The sequence below is a fragment of the Leptodactylus fuscus genome, chromosome 7, assembly GCF_031893055.1.
Source record: "Leptodactylus fuscus isolate aLepFus1 chromosome 7, aLepFus1.hap2, whole genome shotgun sequence".
NCBI classification, from domain to species: Eukaryota; Metazoa; Chordata; class Amphibia; order Anura; family Leptodactylidae; genus Leptodactylus; species Leptodactylus fuscus.
In genome coordinates this window covers 40,657,804-40,680,187 of record NC_134271.1, presented here as the reverse complement: position 1 = coordinate 40,680,187, position 22,384 = coordinate 40,657,804, and the positions used below count along the sequence as shown (strand labels likewise).

General features: G+C 41.4%; 1 protein-coding gene across 2 annotated transcripts in view; it reads left to right on the top strand.

Moving 5' to 3' along the window:
- BCAR1 (BCAR1 scaffold protein, Cas family member) overlaps positions 1 to 22,171 on the top strand; it is a 106,995-nt gene extending 84,824 nt beyond the window's left edge. Inside the window, exons 3-7 of one of the 2 annotated variants that reach the window (XM_075281783.1) lie at positions 1,525 to 1,683; positions 2,542 to 2,664; positions 6,838 to 8,058; positions 16,418 to 16,507; positions 20,057 to 22,171. In XM_075281783.1, the coding sequence (XP_075137884.1) occupies positions 1,525 to 1,683; positions 2,542 to 2,664; positions 6,838 to 8,058; positions 16,418 to 16,507; positions 20,057 to 20,566 (2,103 nt within the window). In that variant the 3' untranslated portion in view covers positions 20,567 to 22,171. The remainder of the gene's footprint in view (positions 1 to 1,524; positions 1,684 to 2,541; positions 2,665 to 6,837; positions 8,059 to 16,417; positions 16,508 to 20,056) is intronic. The other variant, XM_075281784.1, reaches the window with a different exon arrangement.
- Positions 22,172 to 22,384: the final 213 nt, after the last annotated feature.

Here is a 22,384-nt window from a genome sequence, read left to right as displayed (position 1 = left end):
CACGGCCACCTAACCAGTGATAATAGCTACACGGCCACCTAACCAGTGATAATACCTACATGGCCACCTAACCGGTGATAATAACTACACGGCCACCTGACTAGTGATAATGGCTACACGGCCACCTAACCAGTGATAATAGCTACACGGCCACCTATCTAGTGATAATGGCTACACGACCACCTAACCAGTGATAATAGCTACACGGCCACCTAACCAGTGATAATAGCTACACGGCCACCTAACCAGTGATAATAGCTGCACGGCCACCTAACTAGTGATAATAGCTACACGACCACCCTAACCAGTGATAATGACTACACGACCACCTAACCAGTGATAATGGCTACACGACCACCTAACCAGTGATAATAGCTGCACGGCCACCTAACTAGTGATAATAGCTACACGGCCACCTAACCGGTGATAATACCTACATGGCCACCTGACTAGTGATAATAGCTACACGGCCACCTAACCAGTGATAATAGCTACACGGCCACCTGACCGGTGATAATAGCTACACGACCACCTAACCGGTGATAATGGCTACACGGCCACCTAACCAGTGATAATGGCTACACGACCACCTAACCAGTGATAATAGCTACACGGCCACCTAACCGGTGATAACTACACGGCCACCTATCCAGTGATAATAGCTACACGGCTACCTATCCAGTGATAATAGCTACACGGCCACCTAACCAGTGATAATAGCTACACGGCCACCTAACCAGTGATAATAGCTACACGGCCACCTAACCAGTGATAATAGCTACACAGCCACCTTTAGAGGTCATCATAATGTGTATTCACTTTTAATACTTTTACTATTTTATTATTCCTAGTATACTTTGTAGTAATATATATAATATTTATATAATAATATATTTAATCTAATATCTCCTTAAACATCACAGCATAACACTTTTTAATATATTCAGAAACAATCTCCTATGTAATATAAAAACCGGTCCTCTTTAAGGAATAAACCTCACTGTGAATGAGTGATGCCGGCTGCTAAGCTCTTTGTAAAATCATAATAGAGATTGAAATTCTAGACTGATTTATATACCTCTGCATACAGCAGCCATTTAACATTAGAAAATGACCAGATGTAGTTGGTATTTCATTCTGCGTTATAATTTGTCTCCACCTAGTGGTAGCAGTGATATTACAGGATACAGTTGATCATGCAAATGCTATATTGCTATGTCTAAAATGATTTTATATGCAGATTCCTTTACTGACATATGCAAAGACTGTGCATGATATTTCTTATCCATAGTTAGGATCAAACAAGAGTCAAACTTGTCTGACTATCCCCACTGGGTCTGTCTCTGTAGAGCCACTTATACCAATACAGATTCAATTGTGTTCATGTTCTCAAACCATAGGAATAGCCACTGAAATTGATGTATGGATGTCTGGTAACACCTGCATTTGTACTTGACTGAATAGTTGACTTATATATGGAATTTTCACAGTTTATGCAATTTTGATGTTCTCTTCTTGTAACAGGTTGTTCTTCCAACTCGGAAAGGACAAGTCTATGTGTATGATTCACCCAAGCCAGAACAACAAGATGAGTATGACATTCCTCGACACCTCCTTCCTGCTGGACCACAGGAGATCTATGATGTTCCCACCAGGTGTTTAGTGAACAACTTCAGCCCAGAGGTTTGTAATATCATGTCGAAACATAAGAGGTTTATTGCTTTGATGAGATCAGATAGAGTAGTTTTCGAAGATCCAGTAGAATATCCTGTAATTGTAATTAAATCATATATATTTTTTTATATTGTTTTTAAATCAATAGTGCAAAATGAGAATAATGTTATTATTAATAATAATAATAATAATAAGTCAACTTTTTATTAGAGAAAAATGCCTCCTGTGCTTCTTGTATCCCTCCCACTTCCCCTGCACTGAGCAGCGTTTTTGACATCACTGTTCATATCCATACATCCATATCCATCTACAGCTGCAGCCCACTGAATACTATCAAGAGGGAGGGAGGATATCAAGCATGGATAAGGCAGATAATGAGATGTGGACACAGATTCTAGTGAGCCTTTTAGCTACTCAATATTTAGCAATATTGGATAATATTTCAGCTGACAATCCAGGTCAGTGAAGACATAAGACAACACTAGATGTCGCTAGACCCATACGTTTTCATGTCTCCTTATCTCTTTGTCTTTTGGATGCTTCTATTCCTCCTCCCCCTTCTCCTCTCCATAGACTTCTCTATGGATCAGTGACCAGTGCAGGAGAAGGTAGGAATGAAAATAAGAGGAGAAAGAACTTTTTTTTAAAAAAATAAAATATATTGCAGCTTTCTATTTTCAGCGGCACTGCCTGTCAAGTACATTTATGGCACTAAACCAGTAGCAAGTGCTTGTAGACTGATGGTTTAATGGTTTAATGTATTAAATATTCCTATACTGATGTTTTCCATACTGGACATTAAAAAGAAAAAAAAAACGCTCCTGTGCTTAACTGTATTAAGATGGACTATATTTTTGTTTTCTACAGGTATATGATATTCCACCAATGGCAATAAAAGGTCCGCTCAGCAGAGAACAAACCCAAGAGATTTATGACATCCCCCCCAGTGTAGAGAAAAGTCTACCAGACCATCTGCAGTCACATTTGATGGTAAGAGTGGAAACCCATCTATCTCAGGGATTTAGACTGTATACAAGACTTTTATTTGGAGTAACTCCACTCCATTAAAGAGGACCTTTCATCAGATCGGGCACATGCAGTTTTATATACTGCTGGAAAGCTGACAGTGCTCTGAATTCAGTCAGAAGGGCGTTTCTGACACTTAGCCAGGAACGTCCTTCTGCCCAGCAGCGCCTATCGCGCTGTGCTCTAAGACTGGGGAGGAACTCCCCCCTCCCGCTCCTGATAATACTCGTCTGTGCGAGAAGAGGGAGGGGGCGTTCCTTCCCAGTCTTAGAGCACAGCGCGATAGGCGCTGCTGGGCAGAAGGGCGTCCCTGGCTAAGTGTCAGAAACACCCTTCTGACTGTAAAGCGCTACAGTACCGGGACCGATAGCGCTTTACACTGGGCACAGATTGGGAAAGCCGATAGTGCGCTGAATTCAGCACACTGTCAGCTTTCCAGCAGTATATAGAACTGCATGTGCCTGATCTGATGAAAGGTCCTCTTTAAACTCATACAGTGATCATAGATTGCAATAAAGAAATAGCAAGTTAGAATAAATATTTCACCAAAAAACTATATATTAATCTGTTCAGCCCTTCCCACTCCATGGTATAAAGCTGGAAGACAGAGCCTCATGTTCAAAGTGACAGATCTTACTGTGATGCCCTCTTGTTCCAGAATCTGCAGAAAGCTGAACACTCCCATGGTCCTGATGGGGCAATTTCTTGCTTTTTACCAATGTCGCTTAAAAGGAAGGTATACAGATAGAAAATATTTGCCAAATAATTCTGGAAAGTTTCACTACATAAATTCTACAGTATTTCCAGTAATTGTCATGCCATGCAGGATCTGGCTTATGTCAGATGGTGCCCAGTGTTAGGCTGGTCTTACACGAACGTAGTTTTGCACCGCAAATGGTCCACAATTGCGGGTTCAAAATTACGGACCATTTACGGTCCCATAATTTTCTATGAGGCCTCTTACACGATCGTAGATTTTGTCTGTGGTGTGGCGCGCCGCAACCGTGGTCCGGACAGTATACCGCATGTCCGTAATGGCCGTGCTTCTACGGCACGGCACGGTAGGTCCAATAGAAGTCTATGGGCGCGTGCATTTTTGCGGATATACACTGAACATACATCAGTGTATATCCGCAATTGCGGATATCAACATGTGTGTTTTGTGGTGTGTTTTGTTTTTTGCGGATCCGCATAATACTGATACACACGGAGCGTTGCGGATGTGAGTCGCCCCGGCTCAGCCTATGTAGATTCACGGTGCGAGCAGGCCCGACACCGGGGGCGGCAGCGCCTTGAAAAAAGGGGAGTTTTAAGCAAAAATGGATTAAAGAAAAATAAAGAAAAATAAAAGTTTGTCGTGACGCCAGTTGGGGTTTCGGCTTGAGGTGAAGCCGGGCACTGTAGATAGGGCCTCTGGGAATAGGTGGTGATGCAGTGCCAGATGTTATACCCTCCCCAACCAGGGCAGGTCCCAGGGCCAGATGATATAGGTGAGGAAGGGATGATTTCCAGGAGGAGTAACAGAGGATCGATGAAAGAATCCAGTCCAGACAGGGGTTAACCAAACACTTACAGTTTACTTCTGTAGTCAGCAGGAGATACCAGATGTTACAGGAGGATTCACCTTGCTTGAGTATAGTGAGATGCCAGTCTTCCCTTTTACCACTAGTATGATTCAGCCTTCCACTGCTGCTCAATCTCACTAATAGATTTCCTCTGTTCCTGGGTTCCAGGAGCTCAGAGGTTACGTACAACCGGGTAGATACCCCTTCTGGACAGCAGGTAACGCAAGTTCTTTGGGATGCTGGATGCAGACACTCACCCCAACTCTGTATGTTACTGGGCCTCCAGGAAGCTTGCATTCACTAGGCCTGGGTCCAGTGAGTTTCTCAATTTTCTAAGTGTTTCTCACACTAGTTAGGAATTGATGGTCCTATAACTGCAGCCCCGTGCCTGTGAGGTCTCATCTCACCTCTGCAGGTCTCCGGCCTCCTGTGCTGTGTACACCATGCAGCTTGCAGCACACACTGCACCTCCACACACCTGCTCCTCTCTCTTGCACTCCTGCCCTCTCTGACCTGGACCTGAAAGAGAGACCCTCTTCCAGTCTGTAGCTCCACCCCTTTTCTTAAAGAGATAATGTCTGTGGAACCTTGTGTGTGCTGACAGGTTGACTGGATCTCACTATACCTTCACAGTACACAGTATAGATCACATAAAATGACATTTGTAGTGACCCACTCTGTGGAGCGCTACAGATGCACTTTGCGGAAGTCTGCAGAATTAATTTTTAAAGTGAAATTTGTGTTGCGGATCCGCAAATTGCGGACCGCAAAAACCACTACGGTCGTGTAAGACCAGCCTTAGTCCCTACTGTTGTTAACCCACATCCTACATATTATGTCCTGTCATACAGTGTATAAATAACTATGCCATAATAATCATAACACTGGAAGGTGCATAAATATCAGGGTCCTACGTTGGCCAAATAACATTTTCATACAGTTTTTTAAACCACAATGTTTCTGTGCCCAATATATAAATTTGCACACGTGTCTATCTATCTATCTATCTATCTATCTATCTATCTATCTATCTATATGGATATTAGTATGATTAGCCATAATATAGCACTGGTTATATCTGACTTTATGTCTGAAGCTATGTAGTGTCTCTCTCTTTCTCTATATATATATATAGTCAGATACACCAGTGCTATATTATGTTTAATCATAATGTTATACAGTTAATATTGAATCTATATTGAGATCTGTTTTTGCCACAAGTCTCAGCTGCCAGTCCGCAGAGACAGTGCATTATTTGGGTCCATACAGGTTGCATATCCATTAGGTCCTGAGGGGTTTTATCCATCTAAACAGAGATCTGACTAGTTTTATTCACTCCAATACATTATAATTCTAATATTATATTACTATGTGCTCAGGCTTCAGGCCTAGGAATAGAATCGTTGAAATGAAAAAACGAAGCTTCTCTTGGTAAGGAGCTTGAGTGATTTGCGTAGAAGCGGCCCTGCATTTATATTCATGGGATGATGTACACTAGGTTAATCACTACGGCACGTCAGTCTCCAAGTAGTGTCATCTGCTTACTGATTTCATTAGGAAATGTACTGTAATTATTCATTGCTTCCACACACTGGACCGCACAGACGTATTGTCTGCAGGATTCTAATCTTCACATTGTGTATATACACAGATTGATACTCCTTTTATATAAGCAGGCAACCTGTAGAATAAGAAGGCCTCTAGTAATTGCATTCATTCATGAAGAAGACTCATGCTTCATCCTCTCCATTACAAAATAACAGATAATAAATTGTTAAATCAGAATCTAAATAAAGCTGTAATGTATTACATCAGTATGTCCATACCTTACTGACTGACTTCAATGTAAGACACAACTGGACGGATTTACTAATTATTAGAGATGAGCGAACAGTGAAATGTTCGAAGTTCGATTCGAGTAGTCGCTCAATACTCGACTGTTCGATCAAACATCGAACCCCATTATAGTCTATGGGAAATAAATACTCGTTTAGGGGGAAACCACTATTTGACTCAGGAGGGTCACCAAGTCCACTATGACACCCCAGGAAATGATGCCAACACCTCTGGAATGACACTGGGACAGCAGGGGAAGCATGCCTGGGGGCATCTAACATGCCCAAGTCACTGTATTACGTTGAGATTCCTGTCAACTTGCGATATGCGCGAGCTGACTTTTTCCCATAGGATTGCATTGATGCCGGAGCTCAATAGAAGTCTTTATATCACAACCAAAGCACTTGACTCACATCACTACAGATTGGTACTTCTCTATACATGTCCTCTGTGCTGCTGGGGCACTTTCTGAGTGAGAGACAGATACAGAGCTTATCCTCCTCTGCTCACTGTATATAGTGTATGGCAGATAGTCTCCACACAACAACTCAGAGGGGAATGAAAACTACAGATGCAGCATGCAAATGGGGAAAATGAAAAATAATGCAGACTATAAGTAATATAATAACCTAATATAGTGTTGCTTCTTATGAACTTGCATATTATCCTGAAAAGTCAAATAAAAGGATGGTTGCGCTTTAAATACCAAACTTGAGATGTCTGTTTTTTCTTGCAGATTTATGATATCCCACCCTCAGTAAGTAAAGATGTGCCAGATGCTCCTCTAAGAGAAGAAACCTATGACTTTCCACCTGCTTTTTCAAATCAGAAAATGCAGATTCCACCTCAGGCTCCCACTCACATCCATGATCCAGAGCCATACATTCCTGAAGATATCTATGATATTCCTCCGGCTGCTGTTAAGGGCAATGATTCCTCGTTTTCTCAAGAGATATATGATGTTCCTCCTAGCTTAAGAAAGACTGCTGGACAGAATTTTAATGACGTTTATGATGTTCCAAGAGAGTTCCATAGTGGAAAAGTCTCACTGGAGAGCGATACAGATTATATATATGATGTTCCTCCTCAGGTAGACAGGGAGGTCAAAGCAGTGGATGAAGTAACGGGCAACTTCAAGAGACTTTCTGCTTCAAGCACTGGTAGCACCAGAAGTAACATTTCAACCTCTTCACTTGATGTTATCCCAGTAAAAGAATCATCGGTGACGCCTCCAAAGACGCCAGGGAAGGAGCTAAATCTTGATTTAGAGGCAGCAATGGAGCTTTTGGTAAAATTACAACATGGCGTAAACAGCTCTATCTCCTATCTGATGTCCTTCATGAGTAGCACATGGAGAAGTCAAGAACAAATGGAAGCCAATGCACAGAGCATCCAAGCTGCAGTAGAAGGGGTGAAAAATACAGTAAAGGAATTGCTGGAATTTGCCAGAGGAGCCGTAGTAAATTCAGCACAAGCATCTGACCGGACTCTTCATGCCAAGCTAAGCAAACAACTACAGAAGATGGAAGATGTTTACCAACAACTGCTTAAGCATAGTCAGGCATTGGACAGCTGTAACTGGTCCTTGAATGTTTTAGTAACCAATAAACAGGGCTCTTCAGATGACCTTGACCGGTTTGTCATGTATTCAAGAGGGATACCAGATGACACCAAACAGTTGGCTTCATTTCTACATGGAAATGCCTCTTTGCTCTTTAAAAGGACCAAACAACAAAACGCAGTAGGAGATTCTCAGTCTGGACAAGAAAATAGCAATTACTTGGCCAATAATAACAATAATTTGTCTGCTGGTCAAACTGGCTATACAGAAAAGGCAAGTATACAATCCAGGCCTCTGCCTTCTCCACCAAAATTTATAGCAGAGGAATCTCCTGAAGGCCAATATGAGAACAACGAGAGTGGCTGGATGGAAGATTATGACTATGTCCATTTACAGGTGAGACTTAGTAGAAATGGATTTATCAGCGCAGAGATTTCTGTTTGTGTATAACTGTCAATTAACCAGCCTTGGATCCTCTGTATAGGTTAGTGGTCTCCAACCAGCTGCTCCAGAGTCATATGTGGCTAGTGAAAGCCTACTTGGAATGAGTCATGACCATGTATTAGGGTTGAGCCGATACTGACTTTTCAGGATCGATTTTAAAATCCGATTTCCGATCATTTTTCATTCGAACCCGATCTCGATCCCAATTCCGATCCCAATGCAAGTCAATGGGATTTTATTTTATGAATCGGAGATAGGATTTTAAAAGCAATTCTATTCACTATAAAGAATGGAATCTAACAATTGTTAGAATCCACGCTGTGAGATTTTTTTTTAATCCTCTGGCTACTTAGTCCCCCCTGGTGTCCACTTACCTGCAGAGATGGCTGCTCCGCTGCTTCTCCTTCTTCTTGTCCTCACTGCCGCTCCAGCTGCAGTCTTCTTCTCCCTTCGCTGCCCCCTCCCTGCCAGGTTAGGAGAGTGTGGGCGGGTTAGGAGAGTGTGGGCGGGTACTTGGAGGGGAGACGTCATGTCTCCCCGCCCACACTCTCCTAACCCGCCCACACTCTCCTAACCTGGCAGGGAGGGGGCCGCGAGGCAAAGAAGACTGCAGCTGGAGTGGCAGCGAGGACAAGAAGAAGGAGAAGCAGCGGAGCAGCCATCTCTGGAGGTAAGTAGCTACGAGACATGTTAGTTTAGTTTCCCATTAGAATGAATGGAGGCAGCCGGCGCACAGGGGGTTAAGGCTGTGTGCCGGCTGCTTCCATTCATTCCTATGGAACTGCAGTGGAGCCTTCACACTGAGTATACACTATATACTCAGTGTGAAGGCATTGTGGGAAATACTACCAATCCCGATCCCACCTAAAAAGATCGTGTTCGGAATTCCGATCGCGATTGTGAAATTTTCTCGATCGCCGATCGGAATCCGATTTTTTCCGAACACGATCACTCAACCCTACCATATATGCTTTATACCATATGGCATCCACATTAACAATACTACAGACATCTTAGCCCATAAAGTGTCAAGTACTGTATGTGGTGTAATGAAAAGCACAAATTTCTTGAATTAATGATTAACATTTTTGACTTGAATGTGTATACCAACCTTCACTCAGAACTGGACATGGTTTATGTTTTCTGAAGCCCATGAATATCAGATTACATTGTCAGGTTAATAGTAGTGTATCCTATAGATGAGACAGATAATGTTACTCATATTACTGATACTCAGTTGCCATTATTGGTCAGACAAAGACATCGGTCAGTCTAATAAGGTATCAGGGTAAGAAGGTCCTTATTAGTAAAAAAAAAAAAAAAAAAAAAAAAAAAAAATATTCAGGTCTTCTCAGGTAACCTGATTCTAATACATACCCAGAGGGAAGCAAGGTATTAGGCAAAAGTATATACTGTATAGTTATAGAGTATATTGTGCCCCAAGAGATCAAAGGACAATAAGACAATTGGCATCGTGTGTCTAAAGAATCTTCAAGAAGAAAGGTCTTTGTTGACGTCACCAAGTAGTCAGGGTTTGGTTTTCGTTTCCTACCCTGCTTTTGGAGAAATGGAAGCTGAATTCTAGTTACTTCAGCAGCTAAACTGGCCATTCCTTTTTCGGCAGTGCTAAAAGGTGTCTAAAAGTTTAGTAGGCCTATATCAGTCATATGTATAAAAAGAGACCGCCAGGAGTGGGAGGATCTGGAGGTGCCACATGGGTTTGTCTTCCATTGCTGAGGTAGCCCACGAGCAGCCTAAATCTAAGGAGCATGAGTGGGATCCTTTTACTAAATGATTCCTTTCCATCACATAGTTTCACCATAGGCAATATTATCATAATGCCAGACAATAAGATTTGCTGACCTTCAAGACTATAAATAAATAAGAAGATTTTAATAATCTAGAACCATTTCCCTAATATATCAGTGTAGGTTCAGGAGAAGGTGAACCAACCCAGGATGAGTGCACCAGAATACAGGAATATAGAGGCATCCATCTTTATAAATGATATGAGACTTTCTCTCATCCCTGGCAGTAAAGTTTAATTAATCTAGACTTTAATTATTTCAATCGTTGTGCAAACTCACGCACATCAATAAAGGAGCCGAGGCTTTCGTGCCATCTGGCGATAACTGCAGACATGTTCTTGAAATGCTGCGTCTGCTAAAATCAGTGGATCCTGTTTAGTTGGCAGGGAGGGTGTTTATTTAATGATATTTACATCTTGCCGTTAAAGGTCTGTCACTGTAAAACACTGAATAATATCTCCATATTGAGCAAGGTGTGCACAGATGTTCCGAAAAATGACTTAAAGGGGACACATACCCCATTTGCAGAATAAGCAGACCGTTTTTTTGTAACTTAGCAGCTTTAAGCAAAATCTTTCTGCAGCGATTCATACACCTTCAACAGGGTGTCCGATTTTATGGAAGAATTATTCATTGCTTACTGAGTTTTGCAACTTTGTATGTTCCACTTCTTTCCATGCCTGTAGATGCAAGAGCATGGCCCCCCCTAGAGGTGGCTACAACATTGTATCATTTGTAGCAATTCTCTAATTCACAATAATAATTTTATTATATAGATCCAACATATTCCGCAGTGAGTACAAGGACAGGCAATATCTGACATTAAAATGTAACAAAATAATTAACATATCAAACTATAGGAGTGAAGGCCTTGCTTGCAAAGCTTACAATCTATGTGTTTATCAAAAAAAATCACAATAATGCATAGTAAAATATTTGGTGCCCTTTCAGGTGCAGTTACTCAGATGTCCCCTTTTCATTTCTTAACAATTTTGATGTACCAACTAAGGGCTCGTTCACATCTGCGCCCGTACTCCGTTCTGCAGGTTTCCGTTTTCTGCACAAAACAGGGAAGGAGACGGAAACCTGCTGGCATCTTTCAAGCCCATTCATTTGAATGGGTTTGAAAAATGTCCGGCCATGAGCGCTGGTGAGCGTTTTATGCTCTCCACCACGAAACCGTTCTTTTTAAACCGGACACAGTGTCAGACATGCAGTACTCTGTGTCCGGTTTAAAAAAAAAAAACGGTTTCGCCGTGAAGAGCATAAAATGCTCACGGCCGGACTCGGCATGACAGGTTTCCGTATTCTGCAAACCTGAGAACGGAGTACAGACGCTGGTGTGAACCCAGCGTAAGGCCTGGTTCACATCTGCTTTCGATATTCCATTTGAAGAGTCAGCAATGAAAACACACGGTGTCCGCACAAATCAAATGGAGAGAAAAGTGCTGCTTCAAGTGTGGGAAACACACAGAACGCATGATAGTCTATGGGGTCTGTGAGCTTTCATTGCTCACCGCTTTTTAATGCATTCAATATTCCATTCGGGGGGGGGGGGGGGGGTCCCCAAGCGGATTTCCCGAACGGAATACCAAACGCAGATGTGAACTGTGCCTAAGAGCGGAGAGGAGTGTCCCAGACTACCAAAAAACAGTGTACATTAGGGTAATCTAAACACTTCCCCTTCATGTTCTTGGATGAACCAGCCAAGTGCAGGGTGAAGTGTCTCAAACTACCAAAGTACAGAGTAGTCTAAGAAAATGGTGGATATTTTACAAAAATGGGACAAGCAATTGGAGGAAGCATATCAGGTTAGAAGGGCACTAGTTTTTATACACTATGTATTATATGCACATTTTACAGTGGCTCTGCTTTGTATTGCAGCTCAGTCCTATTCATGTGAATGGGACTAAGCTATAGAATGGCCATGTAACCAATGCAAGTGATATCATTGGTCGGAGAAGAAGAAGTGAAGCTCATTATCATAGTCCTGGATAACCCCTTTCATTTTTTGGATTGAAGATTTTTATAGATATTTGAGACAAGCCGAGAGAAGAAAAGTGACAGGAGGTCATGTCTCTCTAGAATGGGAATGACTATGGACACATCAAAGGCAGGGCATAGTCACCATCCATCAGCCCACTCAAGTCTGATAAAGCTGGCTCCTGAAGGGACTGGGTGGATTTCTCACCGCCAAGACAATAGAGCAGCTGCCCCGCTTCCTTTTCATTCCATGACATCTGAAGTTTGGATTCTACATCCATGAACTAAGATGTCTGCCTGGGAACAACTGTATCATTGAACACACTTGGTCACAGTGAGCTGGTTGTACGGCTCCCTGCCTTTGATATGTGATATGACTCTACAAATGTCAGTAGTGTAAAGGGAATGACATAAGTGGCAAAAAAGAGATATAATCCCATGAAGTGAGCGGAGATACAGCTGTATGTCTCTTGGGAGTATAAATCTGGGAAAAATCCAGGCTGCCTTAACGTGAGCTCTCCCAACAAAGCTAGATCCAGTTGTTACAGTAATCTCCGGCTTTTATTGATACATTATTACCACTTACATGCCTATAAACATTTTATACAGTATTGTAACCTCTTTTATACTGCGTACCTTCCATACCAGAGGTCACCAGAGTTTTCAGTTTTGCTGTGCTGCTCATAAGTAACAAGAGGAAGCGCAGCCATATTGGATGTCACTTCTCAGAAGCTAATGATAAAATGATCACTTTGTGTTTACTAGTATGTAGACAGATAGACTAGTATGTAGTGATAGAATATGGCTACATTCACATCTGCACAAGGAATTATGGTTATATGTTTTGTCCTAGGACAAAAAACTACATGAATGTCTATTTGTGATGGATCTGTCCCATAATGGACACCAACAGAGCCAGCGCATGACAGACCCCTTTGTTTATGGGATTATCACATTTCCATCATGGCGTCCATAATTTTACCAGAAACAATATTAGTACATGTTGTGCTATTTTTCTGACAAATATGACAGGATACAAGAATAGTTAAAGAGGTTTTCTGGGACTATGTAATTCATGACCATTCCTTAGGTTAGGTCAGCCATTGAAGATCTATGGGGTAATAGTGATGCTCCCAAGGAATTGCAGGGCCGCTCCTATGACGCAGCTTCTGGCACCTGAAAGCTGACCTGTGGATAGGTCGCCAGTATGAAAAAACTTTTGGAGCTGTAAAACCCCTTTAGGCTAAGGCCCCACATAGAGAGACACAGCAGAGACAATGGCGGGAAGTAGCACATTTTTTTCTGCATTGTTTTTCACAGAAAGTTCGCAGAGTTTTCCTCTGTGGATTTTCTGTCTCTATCACTACTATACAGGGTCAGGGGATAATCGTACACATTAGGGAGAGTGTGCGCCTACATAGGAAGTACGGAGACTTACAAGTCATTCCTGCTCCGCTAGGGATTCTGGGTAAAAAATATGCAAATCTATTCTCCAGGATGTAATTAGGAGAACAGTGCGCTCTGTATGCCACCCTCTAGAGGGCAGCCCCCTTAACATCATGCATGACTCAGTTAATAAGCCTACTAACATGATGCAGAGTTTATTGCCAAATTAGTATTTCTATTCCAAAAGGTACAGATTACTATACAGACAACTTCAGTGTATGACATGCTGAGATGTACAAAAATGCAACGGTTTTTCAAATCACAGGTTTTCCATTGCAGATACTTTTTCTCCAGTTTGGATGTGGTTAGCCACCCACCCACTTTGCACGTACTTTAATACACAATGTGGGGGCCTGACCTGAAGTAAAAATCCTGTACAAGGTGCACATATCTTGAATTGTCTTGAATGAGAATGTGAATTTCTTGATCAAGGCAGCTAGTACACAATAATATGTGTATATATATATATATATATATATATATATATATATATATATCAGTATATAGTCTCCATTCCATTGCTAAGGTATACATATACATAACACGCAGTTGAACACCCGGCTGGATAGTTTTATATTATGTTATTGCTACTTCTATGGTATTAGGTCTCTTTTGTGCATATTTAGTAGCGGCCACCTGCTGCACATGTCGTCAGATCATTGCATGGCTTCCATATGCTCCCGGATACATAAGAAATAGTCCACTTGGATGACTATCATTTTACCTATAGTGATGATCTGTTCCCATATAGACTTTTAATACCTTTATTTTCACATCTACCTAATACCATGAAAAAGGCATTCCTTTAAAATCAATTCTTCTCACTCCTTACACCTCAGTCAATGCATTTACCTAAATAAGTATCTCAATGCCAAGTAAGCACAAAGCTTCTGTGAAGTAGGAAAAGTATAATGTAGTAAGCAGATCTTACACATGGCCGCTCTCATTAGCTTCTGTTCTCAGAGATCCCTTTCATAGGGCCGTAAAGTACAAACAACAGCAGAAATACCATTTAATTATCATTCTTACAATTCAGAGCCCGGATCATATTTCTATTAAGTGGTGTTTTTGACAAAGGTTGAGACGTGAGCTCACATTCATTTTTAAAGAGAAGTAGGGTTGCCATTGAAGGAAGCCTTAAATGTTTTATTAAAGACTTAATGTTTCATCAAACTTTGCATAAATAAATAGTAAAGGCAAATATAGGAAAGTTTGTCGCAGAACTTTTCAGAGGATGCCTCTTTCTACAAGCCATCTTCTGCCTCCTGAATTGATAATCTGAAATCTCACCTGAATCCACCTTGGGCTCCCAAGACAGACTGCAGCTCACGGAGGGAGCATAGACATTTTTGGAGGGGTGGAATGAGCAGGAGCTGTTGGTCTATGTCTATCCATCTACTGCTCTTTTTTTCCTGCAGGAGCAGAAGAACAGACATGGATATCCTTTATAAGAGATAAAGCCTACAGAGGAAAAACACAGCTAAAAGATGCAGAATACATGGTCATGTAATGGCCAGACTATTCACATACACAAACTTTATTATTGCGTTATGCAAAGTTTGTTGAACCATTTAGGCCGTGGCCCCACATAACATTTTACAGTCCCTGCAAGGTGGATGGGATTCTAGTGAATCCCATCCACACATTGCAGAAAAATACTGGCAACGAAAATGCTGCAATTTCCAAAACACAGCAGATTTTGTTGCGGGTTTTTGAACCAAAGCCGGGAGTAGATTAAGCAGAAAGTAGAAGTATAAGAAGCTTTCTAAATATTTCCCACTTCTTTTGTAGCCATTCTTAACTTTGATTGAAAAAAGAACGCAGCAAAATCTGCAACAAAAAAAGCTGCATTTTCACAATATTGGGCCTTAATTTTCATCTTACGCTGGGTTCACACCTGCGTTCGGGTCTCCATTATCAGGTTTCCATCTTCTGCATGCAAAAGACGGAAACCTGTCATACCGAGTCCGGCCATGAGCGCCGGTGAGCGTTTTATGCTCTCCGCGGCAAAACCGTTTTTTTTTAAACCGGACATAGAGTACTGCATGTCCGACCCTGTGTCCAGTTAAAAAAAACCCTGGTTTCGCCGTGGAGAGCATAAAACGCTCACTGGCGCTCACGGCCGGACACTTTTCAAACCCATTCAAATGAATGGGAGTCCCAGGCGCAGATGTGAACGAGCCCTTAGACATTTCTGATTTATCCTCAGGACAAATCTGAGGTTGGGGCTCCCATTGCAAACATATTCCAGTGATCTACTGGGAAAGGGGTTCTCTGTGGCTATTTGTAGCTCCAAAGAGACTTCAATATTTCCAATACATATGACAATTTATTGTGGTAAATAACCACCAGGCAGTTATACTGGATAAGAATCTGCCCTCGGTCTACAATCTAAGTAAGAAAGAACAACTTACTCCTATTGAGACAAAGGCAGAACTTGTTTAAAATACAGAAAAAACCAAACCTGTTGGGTAATTCTAGTCTTTAAATTGGTTATTGTTAACTAGGATATTATAGCTTATTTATCTTGTATTTACTTGGGTAAATTATTTGGCATAAATTTAGCTTTAACCTGAGACCTTATGCAGAATTTATTAGCCAACAGTACCACCTAGTGGCAGTTGGCGGCACTGCAGATATATTTTTCAGGTTTTCCTTCAAGTACCGGTAATTAAACGAGAAACAAACATCTTCTATAGCTCTTGGAGAATTCATTAGAAACACTGGACTGCTTAAGTGCTCCGGTCTCACGTTACATCTATAATTCATTGCCTATGGTAATGTTTTCCTGTAAATAACTATCTGATTAAATTAAAGGGGAAGCTTTAAGAGGACAATGTGAATTAAGCCCTGAATGAGTGGAATAAGTGTAATTCTTCTCACATCTAGTTATAATAGTAAAAACACGTTGGTACTATAAGAATGAAGGGCTAAGTAGGCATCACCATACCTTCTCATGTTCTCATGGAGTGCCATGTATTACAAGCTTTAATTCTGTTTGGGGATAGACAGGTATATTAATCATTTTATAGATTATGTAGATTATTTCAAATTATTCTTTTTGCGTCTTGAAGGGTAAAGAAGAATTTGAGAAAACACAAAAGGAACTGCTTGAAAAAGGAAACATTATACGGCAAGGGAAGGGTCATCTAGAGCAGCAACAGGTAATACTTGTATGGACAACACATATAATAAATAGCCGCTCTGTAATATAATCTCATTAATATAAGTAAGGCTCTATACACACTTGTGATGCAGGGAAATGCCGACACAGGCAGAATATAGATAATATATTATATGTAGTCCCTTAAAGGGATTCTACCATTAAAACCTCTTTTTTTTTGTGGATAAGATGTCGGAATAGCCTTTAGAAAGGCTATTCGTCTCTTACCTTTAGATGTGATCTCCGCCGCGCCGTTCCTTAGAAATACCGTTTTTTACCGGTATGCAAATTAGTTCTCTGCAACGCCTCTATCTTCGGCTGGATCCTCCCCTTCTCTTTCGTCTTCCTCCTGCGTCACCCCCGACGCCTGTGCAGTTGGCTCTGCCAGTGAGACCGGCCGGTGGCCATTTTTGGGAGGCTGCTCCTGCATTGAACTTCAAGAGCAAGAGCGGCCTCCCAAAAATGGCTGCCGGCCGGCATTCGCGCTCGGCTCTCTGGTGTCTCACTGCCAGAGCCAACTGCGCAGGCGTCGGAGGTGACACAGGAGGAAGACGACAAAGAAGGGGTGGATCCAGCCAAAGATAGAGGCGTTGCAGGATCGTGTTCTCGAGCAGCAGTGGAGACGCCCCCATCACATTTTCAGCGCTGGGGCCCACCCCCATCACTGCCACAGAACTAATTTGCATACCGGTAAAAACCGGCATTTGTATGGAACGGCGCGGCGGAGATCACATCTAAAGGTAAGAGACGAATAGCCTTTCTAAAGGCTATTCCGACGTCTTATCCACAAAAAAAGAGGTTTTAATGGTAGAATCCCTTTAAGAACTCAGGGTAGTTTGTACATTAGTGCTCAGAGACTTTTCGCATATTTTCCTTCCCCGTCTTTCAAAAATCATGACTTTTTATTTTTCTGTCGACATAACTCTGGGAGGTCTTACTCTTTGCGTGACAAGTTGTGCCTTCATTTTCCACCATTTCTTTTTTCCGTTTTTTTTTGGGGGGGTCCATGTGAAATAACACACAATTCTATAATTTTTTGCATTTTGTTTTTCCACAATTCATTCTGCACTAAAAATGACATGGCAGCTTTATCAGGCAGGTCAATACGATTTTAGCGATACCATATTTATATCGGTTTTCGTTATTTATTTTACTGCTTTTACAAATAAACTTCACTTTTTGACCAATGAAGAATTTTCCCGGGGTCACGTATTATGACGGCTATAACTTTTTACTGTACTGATGACAGAGATGTCAGAGCTCTTTTGTATATGTCTGGTATGTATGACGTTTTATTATTATTTTTTGGGGAAAGCAAAATATGTTAATTTGCGCATTAAAGTTTTTAGTTTTTTTTTTTTTTTTTACGGCGTTTACTTACGGGATAAAGAACACTATTTTTGGAAAGTGGGACTTATACACATGTGAGGATACATAACATGTTTGTTTATTTCTAGTTACATATTGTACATACACATTTTTATATATTATTTAATTAATATAAAAAGATGGGCTTTTTAAACTTTATATGTTTATTTATTTTAGTGTGTTTTTACAATGTGTTTGTGTGTTTTTTTCCCCATAAGGCCTGGTTCACATCTGTGTTCGGTATTCTGTTTGGGGAGTCCACTTGGGGACCCGCCGAATGGAATAACTAACACATTGGCAAGCAGTGAGCTTATGAAAGCACATGGACCCCATACATTATAATAAGGTTCATGTGTTTTCCACACGGTGTCTGCACGAAGCATGCGGAGAGGAAAGTAGTTCATGAAGTACTTTCCTCTCCACATGACTCGTACGGAAACCGTACATTACAGCTCTGTACTATTACGGGACTGAGCATTAGCTATATGTTCAGCGCAATGTAATAGTATGGTGCAGAGCGGGAATGACATATGGCATGTGTCATCCCCTCTACCTGATAGATTGTATTCTCTTGTGCGAGCAGGGTTCTCAATCCCATTGTATGAATTGACCTATTACTTTGTAATGTCTCATTTTGTCAGTACTTTAACCCTACAATTTGTAAAGTGCTGCACAATAAAATGTATTGTTATTGCTACCACCAAAAGTGTTTGTAATCCATGTAAATGCTGTTGTAGTGACATAGTGAACATGCCTGCCTTGTGGTAAAGAATAATCTTGCCAAGAAAATCAACGTTTAATGCTGCATGCACCATGAATGCCATGGATGCGCCATGCTGCAGGGGCACTGAATAGCTCATTTGCTTACGAATTAAAAGTTGATTTCTCAGCAGCAATATTGCACTTTCACATCAATAAAGCCAAGTTCACTATACCACTATAGCCTTCCCTCTGTATGCAATATATCCAATATCTTGGGTTCTGTATCACCTAGAACTATGGTTCTGGTGTTGTTTTAAATATATGAATCTCAGCTTTAAAAGCACACCAGGCTTGTGGTTCTATGTGTTTCACAAGCATAGCCATCAGCATTTAGAGACACAGTTGAGCGCTACGGATACAACTCCCATTCCTGTACTTTTAACTGCCTGTATATATTTTTCTGTAACATGTAGAAACAATCCTTGGAAATTTTAAAGCTGAGGTTCCTTATTTTAAAATGTCCCTAGATGAATGGCTCTAGATGCTACAGACCACAACTTATTAGCATCTGAAATGATGGCCTCCTCCAGCCTCTCAGTGTGAACCTTGTCAGATTTTATTATACAGATTTCAGGGATGATTTACAGCAAAAATTTAAAAAGGATATTTAATCCACTGCCTCTTATTGCTGTTAATTTAGTAGAGAAAATCCTGGTGACAGGTTCCGTTTAAGGACAGTCCAAAATTCATTACATTTGATCTTTTAATACATTTGGTTCACTTCAACGTCAATCTTTTTTTAAAGGGATCCAATCATTGGAATCCCATTTTTTCTCCCTAACACTTATGAATAGCCTTAAGAAAGGCTATTCTTCTCCTACCTTTAGATGTCTTCTCCGCGTTGCCTTTCAGTGAAAACCGGGCTTTCTTTCTGTATACACATGAGTTCTCTCGCAACACTGGGGGCGGTCCCCAGTGCTCAAACAGCACTGGGGGCGTCCCCAATGCTGTGAGAGAAATCTCCAGCTACACCTCTCTCTTCGTCTGAAATGCCTTTCTCTTTCTCTGAAACGCTTCTTCTTCTGGCGCCTGGGTTTCAATCTTCTAGGCATGCACATCTTCTAGGCATCATCGGGCCTCAGGCAGAGCCGACTGCTCATGCCCGTGGCTATTTTTTTGTGGACGCTTACGCGAGCGTACTGTGCATGTGCAGTACACTCTTGTAGTTCTACAGCGTACAGAGCATACTGAGTGTTCTCAGCATGCTCTGTACTGGCATGGCTTTCGTGTTGTGCCCTATGTGTTAGAGAGAAAAAAATGGGATTCCAATGATTGGATCCCTTTAAGACTGGTGTATTAAATAATAAATGCCAGTCTTAACCAGTCTGCCCCTACAGCTTATTGTGTTTAAGAGGTAGCAATAAGGAACTTGGCTTGGTCGCGAGTATGTTCTCATATATTTTGGTTTTTTACTCTGCAGCTGAAGCAGTTTGAACGCCTGGAAGAAGAGGTTGCTCGGCCCATTGACAACGATCTATCAAACTGGACGCCACCTCAACACTACAGTCAAGTTCGTAGCACCCTGAGCAACTCAGATCGGCAACTGCTTCTCTTCTACCAAGAACAGTGTGAGGCCAATGTCACTACTTTGACCAACGCCATTGATGCCTTCTATAGCTCCATCAGTAGCAACCAACCTCCTAAAATTTTTGTGGCTCACAGCAAGTTTGTTATCCTTAGTGCCCACAAGTTGGTATTTATTGGGGACACTTTGTCACGCCAAGCCAAAGCTCAGGACATACGAAACAAAGTTACCCACTACAGCAACCTTATGTGTGACAAGCTCAAGGAGATAGTTCTTTCCACCAAAACAGCAGCACTTCAATATCCATCTCCATCAGCAGCCAAGGAGATGGTGGATAGAGTCAAAGACCTCAACAACAGCACTCAGCAGTTCAGAATGGTCCTCGGACAGCTGGCCGCCATCTGAAGGCACAGTGGACATTACTGTCTAGAGACCTAGTTCAGAAGAGACTATGAGGAGCTGTTGGCTCAGTGAGCCAGCTATGAATCCCCTATAGAGACATTTAATAGACTTTGATGCCACCTCATATAAGGAAATTAATTTTAAGTGAACTGTGATTCAGTTTTATTCATGAAACTACACTACAACCTATGCTACATTTCCAGAGGAATGTTGAACTCCAATTAGCTTTGCTAAACCTGTAAATATTTCAGACCCATTCATGGATATCAGATGGAATTACTTGTCCATTCCATGTCCCCAATGGTCACAAATTAGAATGTTTTTGAAGTAATGCGTTTTATTATGAATTGCATTTTATGCTGAGTACCATAAAGGCTTACCCACTGGAAGACCCCACTACCTTGGGACGCATGTGGAATACCAAGTCAGTGGCACCCACTGGTTTTTCAGAATTAAAGGGTTTGTTCAGCAGGTCGCTGAAATATTATCGCAGTTACAAGTTCATGACATTTAAGACTGTAGAGAAAATTATAATAATCTGTAACCAGAAAATCCATAATTTTTGTTAGGTTTCAAGATGAAAATTGCTGTACCATTTTATAGAGGTTTTTCAATCAAAGGTGAACATAGATGGCGGCCCAGGTCAAACAACTCCAAAAGGGAGCCCAATTTAATCTTTCTGCTATGTGCCCCCTTTCCTCTATGTATACTCTTTCTCCACTTATATTTATTTCGACAAATATCCCATAAATCTAGCAATAAGTGATAGTGGAAAGTAGGATTTCAGCACTGACAAGATGACACTTCTGCATTCTCAGCTTACTTGCGGTTTGTTTTTAGGATGAACACTGGAGTAATCTGAGAGGGAATGGTTGCTAGACATGTGCAACGTGACAATGTCCCTTGTTAGGAAGTATTTGCTTAGTAACCACTCTGTCTTATATATCTCGGCTGTTCAGAATGAAGGAAGGTGACAGAGCACAGAATGAAAACAACATGGCAGCAGTCTAGAGGTTATTCTCCTCTGAGATAAGAATCAGGCTTTCAACATAATATATTCCGTTAGAGGACCTCTTTAAGGCAATGATATACGGCCACATTACATTCATCACAACTTCAAAAACAGACTGAAGAGTATAGAGGGTAACACCACGGATCTTTTATGTTGATCCAATTCTCGGTTTAGATTCTTTCTTCTAACCAATCCTGGTTTTGTAAAAATATGACTGGCAAATGCATTACTACAAAGACAGAGGTCAGAGGCCATATGATTTTCCAAATTCAAGCAAATGTAGTGGGACTGAGTTTGTCAGTTCCCTATTACCTGTTACCTATTGTTTTACATATCACTGCGCGTATCTGTACCGTACTGCAAGTGCTAAGCAGCCCCGACGGATTAAATGACACATATATCTGTACGATAAAGAAATGACATTTTACACTTAGCGTTATTACATTTACAACTTTACAAGAAGTTCTTGGCAAGAAAAGGAAGTCTATGGTTATGATAGAAAAGTTTAAGATGGTTGTCCAGGATTCCAAAAGTAGTAAGGTGTTTACTCTAAAAACAGCGCCCTGGGCCGGCATTGCCGCTTGTTTTCATTTTAGTAGAGATGAGCGAACACTGTTCGGATCAGCCGTTCTGAACAGCATGCTCCCATAGAAATGAATGGGAGCACCTGGCACGGCGACCGGCCGCCAGCAAAGTGTACGTGCCAGGTGCTTCCATTCATTTCTATGGGAGCGTGCTGTTTGGAACGGCTGATCCGAACAGTGTTCACTCATCTCTACATTTTAGGCTAAAGCCTCGTGTTACAGAAA